The 8,202-nt window shown below is 52.1% G+C and overlaps 1 protein-coding gene across 1 annotated transcript in view; it reads right to left on the bottom strand.

The window, feature by feature from the left end:
* The window catches only part of LOC128271233 (muscle-specific protein 300 kDa-like), a 61,572-nt gene that overhangs the window by 23,069 nt on the left and 30,301 nt on the right, over positions 1-8,202 (bottom strand). The window contains exons 7-14 of the mRNA XM_053008676.1: positions 7,949-8,097; positions 5,656-6,466; positions 5,421-5,579; positions 5,131-5,343; positions 4,810-5,067; positions 1,167-2,369; positions 287-1,124; positions 1-82 (exon numbers count right to left, since the gene is read on the bottom strand). The exon at positions 1-82 is cut by the window's left edge and continues 3,407 nt beyond it. Of these exons, the coding sequence (XP_052864636.1) occupies positions 1-82; positions 287-1,124; positions 1,167-2,369; positions 4,810-5,067; positions 5,131-5,343; positions 5,421-5,579; positions 5,656-6,466; positions 7,949-8,097 (3,713 nt within the window). The remainder of the gene's footprint in view (positions 83-286; positions 1,125-1,166; positions 2,370-4,809; positions 5,068-5,130; positions 5,344-5,420; positions 5,580-5,655; positions 6,467-7,948; positions 8,098-8,202) is intronic.

The raw sequence follows: 8,202 nt of genomic DNA, 5'->3' as shown, positions 1-8,202 counted from the left end.
GCAAGGAACGATTCCTCTCTCTGGTTCGTGAGTATGATCTCCTCAGCCGTTGGTTCAATCGACATTTGGATTGGTTCCATTTCTGGTTTAACATCCACAGGTTTCACTGATGTTCCTGCGGTTTTAATATTATCACTTTCTTCATTTACTAGCATTGATCTGACAAATGCTGTCCTCTTCTTATCCAGTTCCTTTTTCAACGGAATCGGTGCCAAAGGCACAACTTTTTCTGTTTCAGTTTGTGCCCTCTGTACTTCAACTTGTTTGTGGGACTTTTTCTGTTTACTCTTTTTCTTCGACGGAGGACACCACACCTCAGGCGTGTCCTGCTGCGAGGCCGCTATATTTTCCACGTTGCTTGATACGTCCATTGCAATTGCTTCATCTTTCACGATTATTCCATCATCGTGCCTTGGCGGTGCTTCCATCGTTACTACTGAGAAGTGCTGTACATTTTCTTTGTCCGTCTCGCTATTTGTCGCTTCTAGCACCGTTTCGTCCATTTTTACAACATCGATGGAAGGGTTTAGCTCAAAGTCGAGCTTTTGCAGCACTTCCGTGCTTGTGCGGATAGATATCTCCGACCGATGGTAGGTCACGGTTTCGTTCCTTTGGGTGCATTCCAGGACGACATCTCGGCCTGATCGTACGTTTTCCTCTTCCGCACCGATCACTTGGATGGTTTTTTCAACGGTCACGTTTTCAGTTTCCGAAACGGTTCGGTCCCAGCCACTTTGGTCACCTTTTAATTCGATCGAAGTAACCGTTAATGGTTCGTTCGGTGAGCGCAAATCGACGATGGAGACGCTTTTCTCTTTCGGCGAAGCAATTTCAACCATCGACACGTTCTGTCCCTGTTCTTGTTCCGGTGCCACCACAATCTGCTGCAATTTGTTAGCTGTATTCCGTTGTTTCTTCGTCTGTTTGGCACTCCGACGAATCTGCTGACGATGCGCTGCGGGATCGAGCTGGATTTGCGTCACATAATGTTCCCTCTTTTCCTGCTCCTCAATGGCTACGTCTGGCTGGGATTTGTTCAACTTTATCGATATTTTCGTCTCCGCACTAGCGCTCGCGTCCGGCTCGTCCGTTAAGTTCACAACGGACACCACCTTCATCGGACTCTTTGCCGCATCACGCCGTTTCGGAGACACCGGTGTTGATGCCACCTCCGTTCTGTTCACATCAATTTCAGTCACAAACACTTGCTTCGGCGGCTGCTTGATCTTACTCTTCTTCGCCTTCTTGTAGATCGTATTTTCGGATTGCTCACTCTGTTCGGATGCGCCAAGGGTCACGACGGAAGCGGGCGGATTCGCAGCACTACGATCGGTGGATGAGTTCGGATGTGTTTGCACTTTTCCAGTCCATGTACCGGCGGAGGCGGCGGCAACCCGCTGAGGTTTCGGCACCATCCGCTGCGGTTCACTGTGCACAATGTTTACTCGGGATACCGTGGTGATGTTTCCGGTTCGACTGGCTCGAGAGTTACGCGAGCTCGATCGGGATCGTGCGCCTGCGCCAGTGTACGGCACTTCCAGCGATGCAAGGTTTCTAGGGAAGCCACCGGCAGCGGCAGCACCAAGTGGTTCATTGCCCAGTAGTTGCGTTTGCTGGATCCGGTATTGATTCGATGCGGCTATTTCTTTCAGTACCTCGGCGTAAGTCTTGTTTCCAAAGTGTTCGGCCTCGGCAACATCCTGATGACTAGTAGTTTCCGGCCGAATGCTGGCCGAACCCATCACAACGACGGGTTGCGTGGAGGAAGCACCAATAATCGTCGTCACGTTCGAAGCACCCGGTTCAGTTCGGTCGGCATTTCGGCGTGGCGGCCGTGGAGATTTCGGAGTCCGGCGCGACCTACGAACATCGTTTCCAGGCTGTTCCTGCCGGGTGCTCGATTTAAGGTCGGTCGGTTCGAGATTGAGCACGGTACGAGCGGAATAGAGGCGGGTGGCGGCGGTGGTGACTGGATCCTCGATGGGTTCGGTTGACAGCGTGGACGAGCGATAGGTGCTGATGGTTGGCGGCGTGGCTGGCACGTTAACCTTCGCTTGCGTGCCAACAATCGATATCTTTGTAACATTTTGGTTGCCCGCATCGGTGCTGTGGATTTGGTATCGCTGACCACGGCGCTGCCGTCGCCGAAGTCCGGCAACAACTTCCGCGTACGTGCGATCATCACCAGCACCGGCGGCACCCCACACGGAGGCTACAGCGGAAGCCATCGGCGGTGGTTCCGATGCCGCGGGTTCTGGGGGCGCTGTTGAGGCCGTTGCTGCCGCTACTGTTGCTGCTGACTGTGACGATCGTGCGTCTGCCTGCTCGCAACATTCTTCTACGCTCCAATCGAACGGCGTCAAATGGTCCTGAGTGATGGAATTTGCAATTTATTTTTCGAGGAATTGTTTGGTCGTTGGTGAAGAGGCGAATATTTGTTTATTTGGCAGATGATGAGAGGCTTGACTTGACTGGGTTCGCGGGCATGAGTTCAGGCAGACACGGACAGTAAGTAGTCGAGAGAGAGAGAAGAGAGAACCAGAGAGAGAAAGACAGGCAGATAGGGAGAAAGACAAACACAGACAGACAGAGTAGGGTTTACACCGGCTGATGTGGTTCCTCGTACAGAATATTTATGAAAATATTGAAATCTCGCCCAAATTTCTATCCATCCTTATCCCATTCCTCCTAAAAATAAACGCACGATATTGGCATTCGGTAGTATCCGTAGCAGGCAATGTCGTAGAATTCGCAAATGAACTACGCCTACTAAGTTTGCTTAGCCTTGCGACAACTTGCGAACAATTTCCCAACAAAATGGCGATAAATCTAGCAGATGACCCAAATTTGCAACAGAAATGTTGGATGTTGATGAGTAAGTAATTTAAGCTTTATTTTCGATCAAAACGCACGCAATTCAAACAAGATGTGTAATAAACACAGGAAAACCTATAAATAATGCTCCACACGCTCGTCGATCGGCCGCGTGATCGGATGCTGACTATGCGATATGCGCGACCAGCCAGTGAAACTCTTTCTGCAGAGTCCGATCCGTGGCGCAGCCCCAACATAGGAGACAATGGGGCAGTGTGTGTGAAATTAAGTCCTTCGTCCCAGGAGTGTCGCCCAGGTGTTTGTGCGTCGTGTTGCGACGTTCGCGTACACCCAGAGAGTTGACCGGCAACAACATCAAGTTGACATCAACGACAACGCGCGGGCATGGGACTTTACGGGTCCGGAGCACCCCGGCGTAGTAAAAGCTTAATCTTATCATTCAGTTGACTCATGTGCGACTGCAACCCTCGAATACGCTCGCGACATTCCTAAGGTAGCGTATGACCCCGCCGCCCGAGTCCCATAGGTGAACCAGGTGATGTGTGTGTGTTGTGGGGCAAGCACATAAAATGGATGGCCGAGGCGAAGAGATAAATAAGCGATTTCCACGGACCGCGTGGATTACGGATTAGTAAATAGTTACCGCGACACGTTAGGGCAATCGATATTAGTTTGGCAACCGAGAGAGAGGGTGTTAGTTGTGGAGAATGGTTTGTGTGGTTTGGGAGAGGTTCATTTGATGCGTCGTGGTCGTCGTCGTGGTTTATATGTGGCATTGACCGAGGTGTTTAAGGGATAGATGAATTAAAGATGAAGAGAAATAAAAACATAATAAGTAAGTAAACGAATGCTAATACCCGGCGACCCGTCCTTGACCTTTCGCAACGAATGGCGTGTAGGCACCGTGGATGGCCTCTCTCTCGCTCTTGTCCCGAGTTATTAATTTAGACGTGCTCTTAAAATATTTTGCATGCACAAATAATAATCCGAATTACACAACTCAATACAATAATATGCCGGCTTTCGCCAACAACGATCACATATAGAAAACAACTACTCCAACCAGCGGGACAAGAGGAGTGATCCACGGCGCCACCCAGCACCGATGGTAATTTCCCATACATAAAACATGAAACATGTGACAAGCGGCAACTGCGGACTACTATACTGGTGTGAGCGTTGTTGTGGCTAACGCGTGATAAAGTGACGTGATTTTAATGGAAGAGCTACCGGCGCGCTCTGAGACTCAGACCGATCTCCGTCACGACCCGGTTTAAAATTACTGGTGCACTCGTGTGTACCTTACAAAATGATAAGTGTTTGTGTATTGATCGTGTGTCTTGGAGTGCATTTTGATGTGTGTGTGTGTGTGTGTGTGTGTGTGTGTGTGTGAGCAAGTGATCTTCAAAACACAATTCTTATACAATTCAAACCAAACAAAAAATGATGAGTTTTATGATGCCCTTCTGTATTCGAATACTGAAGCTGCTGCTGTTGCTGCCAAACAACAACACCCTTGTGTGAGGCAATGTGGCCCAAATCATCCGATCGAGCTTCGTTGATTCGTTTTCTTAGACCAACCATTAACGCAACCGCGGGCGGTGTGCGTACGCCGCCCGTAACCTTGTGCGCCATGTTTATTGCCAACCGGCAACCGGTGGCCACCGATCGGCGGGCGGGTGCTCTTGAAAATGATATTTATGACCCATCAAAAGTTTTGGGTTCAGTGTTTGGTGTGTGCTGGGTGTGTCTTAGCCTACAAAAATTCGATCAAAACGTTTCACGAGAACGTGGCCTTGTTCCGGCGCGTGTGTGTGTATGGAAAACGAAAGTGGATGATAAGTGAAGAGGTACGATAGATACAGGGAAATGGTGGGAAATGTTTATACCGTAACCCCCGAAATGAAGTCCGATGGTGTGGCAAGAAACCGCAAAAAGGATAAAGAAAATCATCCAAACCATCCGAGCACTTACCTGTTCGTGTTGTTCACTATCGCCAGCCTGATGCAGTGGTGATAAGATATTCCGGAGCTGCTGCTCCTCGTGCACGATCCGCTGGCGGATCGCTTGCATCTCCGTCTGGCAGCCCTCGATCTGCGTCAGCGCCTGATCGAGGTTCTGCGTCGTCTGGAACACGTCCAGATTCAGCTTGTCCAGCTCGCCGACGACGGCCCGTCCGCTTTGCACGATGTTCGGGTTGTCGGTGTAGATGATGTCCGAGTGGAAATGAACCTGGCGAGGAAGAGGAGCCAGTAATTAGCGATCAGACAATTAACCACCTGGGGAGAAACTAACCTGCAGCTTCTCCAACGACATGTTGACCTTGATCTTCTGCGCCGAAATGTCCGCCAGCAGTTGCTCCAGGATACGCAGCTGGTCGCGCAACGGTTTACTCCGGAGCTCGGCCGATTGCAGCGTCTGGTAGGAGTGTTTGATCCAGTCCTTGACGCCCTCAATCTTCCGCTCGTACTGCTGCCACTCTTCCGTCGTTTCGTGAAGGAACAGATTCTATCGCGAGAGGGGGAAACCAAAAGCCTGGTAAGCGAGAACCGCACTACACAACACTGCACCTGGGCTGCACTTACCCTTTCGAATAGCACTGTTTCGATGTCGATTTTCAACGTTTCCGCTTCGTGTAGTTTGCCCTTCAGGTAGGCCGTCGAGCAAACTTCGTTGATTTGGTCAAACTCGTGATTCATTTCGCTCAAATTCTGTGACACATCCGCCAGACTAGAAACGGCACTCTGTGCGGGGGGGCAATTAAGCGTAACCAATTAAATTAAGTGTGCCCGAAGCCCGCGGGCGATAACGAGTACTCACGGAGTAGTTCTGACAGGCGAGCTGCGCCTCGTGCAGAGTGTTGAGCTGGAGCTTGCGCTCGAGCAGGGCGCGGATTTTGATCGACCAATCGACGACGGACTGGTACAGGCGCATAAAGTTGGCCCAATTGCCGAGTATCTGGTCGACGGTTTGATTTTTCTGTTCGATCGCCACCATCGTCTTGTCCAGCTCGTGCGCGATCTGATCCAGGTTCGCCTGGGTCGCCGTTCGATCGCCCGGTTCCTGGCAGTGGCGTATGATTTCGTTACCGTTCTGCACCAGCTGCTCCTGGGCCAACCGCACGTCGCCGAACTCGTTGGTCAGCGCGACCAGCTTACTCTTCAGTTCGCTCGGGTCGATCGCGTGGTTCGAGATCGTAAGCTCCGCACCCTCGATCCACGTCTTGATGCGATCGTACACTGTGAAGTAGTCCGTCCGGATGGTCTTGGCTTTCCGGTACGCGCCCTGGTAGTCCTCCATCGTGGTCTGTATACCGGACAGTAGGCGATCGAGCAGTTCGAGACCGTCCTTCAGGTCCGCGGGCACAAACTTTTGCAGCGGCAAATACTTTTCGTTCACCCGCCGGCGAAGATCCTCGCGTTGCGCGCTACAGTTTTCCGCTGCCTCGCGGGCCGCCCCAAGGGCTCGTTCCGTCTGGTAGAGGCGTTCCTCGAACGGGTTGATCTGCGTCAGCTCCTTGCGCACGGACTCGATGCGCTGCGCTAGCTCCCCGATCTGGCCCAGATAGTGCTGTAGCTCGCTCAAAATGTCCCGCAGCTGGCGCTCCTTCTTCGAAAGGTTGTCCGAAAGTCTGTGGGAAGAGACAGAACAAAACACCCCCGAAACCCCACAGCCACCCCCGGTATCCCCGTGACCCGAAAGGAGTTAGTAAGGGCTTACAAAACCCGCGAGAGATTCACGCCCGGAAACGCTCGATATCGTCCAGAGTAGCAGAAATTGTTGCTTTTCTTCGCCCCAAAACGGCAAACGGTCTAGAACACGGTCGAGCTGTGCGCTACGGCGACCTTGTGACCACGAGCGCTCGCGCGCCGCGATGAGAAAGATATCGAGAAATCAAGAAATTTAAATTTAAACCGATGACGTCAGAATCGCCGCTGTCCGAGCTCCGGCCACGAGCGTTGGGGATGGTCGTCGTAGTCGTTTTTGTACTGCAACCGGATGAGTTTCGCAATTCCGCACACGCCACAACAACAACAACAACCACAGGCGGTCGCCGTTCCAAGAGTCGAGAATCTCCCCGAAAATATTGGCCGCGAGGTGTGGCGCGGCCGCTGTTTTTTAATGGTTATTGCGCTGGCTCTTCACTCTCTCTCCGTCCCATTCACGCTCTTGTTCGGTGGCCCGCGTGAGGGCACACGATCACCCTCTACTGTTCCGGCCCGACGACGACAATGAGTTCGGAGGCGCAATAGTAATAAAATGTTGAATGTTCCGTGCGTGCCGTCCCGTAAGGTCGGCCGGCCACTTGTTGTCCCGTCGCTCTACCGACTGCGACTGCCTGGAAAGTTGCTGGACTCCGCCCTGTTTACCTTCCGATTTCACGATACTATGCCTTTGGTAGGTGTCCCTGTGACCTGCGACTTCCTTTTTCTGATCCGCGTTCTGAGGGTTGCGGTGCGTTCGATGCACTCCGATATGTAAACGGGTTCACACGTTAAACGCACTCTCTTCACAGCCGTAAGCCTTCAGCCATCAATAGCGACTAAGCACGGTGGAGATGCGATCAACCGGCTCCAACCCGCGTTGGGGGGGGTCGTCGTTATGGATTCGGGTTTCTCTCACAACATTCGTCACCCATTCTCTCGCTCTCACATTCGCTTCATTCTCGCGGATTTTCTCACGCCTCGATTCCGGATCCAACAAATGCCGGCACGGGCTCTCTCTCTCTCGACAGCCGGCGGAACACCATGAGTAAGCGGTTCTGTGTGAGAGCCGGCCCCAAAGTTGATATCGGCACCCTTTCGGCGGACATTCGCGCTCTCGCATTCGCGGAACGTTCTCCGAAGCAGATGACGTGCCCCAGAGACACAGTCGTCCAGCCGGCCACCAACCAGTTGTGTTTGCATTGTGTGTGCGATGCGATGACATCACACCCAGCCGCTTTCGGCCTTCCACCGGACCGACATTGAACCGGCGAGACGGGGTGTCGTGTGATGACCGATAATCTCATCTTACAACCGTAACTCAACGCTTTCATTCCCCCGACGACGACGGCGATGACGATATCGGACACTTCCGGGCGGTTCCCTTCATCGGACGGACGGACACTTACCGAGTGTTGATGTCGTTCAGGTGCGTCAGTTTCTCTTCCAGCGACTGCGGCGATAGTTTCTGTTCGCGAAGGGCTTTGATGAGCGTTTTGGCGAGCGCGTTCGCTTTCGTGTTCAGCTGACCGAGGGCGGACTTGTCTTCCAGCAAGTTCTGTTGAAAAGGGCAGAAAGTCACATTAAGAAGCGAAGCGAAGAAGCCATTCTACGCCATTTCGTGTGATCAAACGATCGTCCTTCGGACGAACTGTTTATTATC

This window comes from Anopheles cruzii, chromosome 3 (assembly GCF_943734635.1).
Source record: "Anopheles cruzii chromosome 3, idAnoCruzAS_RS32_06, whole genome shotgun sequence".
Classification (NCBI taxonomy): Eukaryota; Metazoa; Arthropoda; class Insecta; order Diptera; family Culicidae; genus Anopheles; species Anopheles cruzii.
This window is presented reverse-complemented; position numbering and strand designations above follow the sequence as displayed.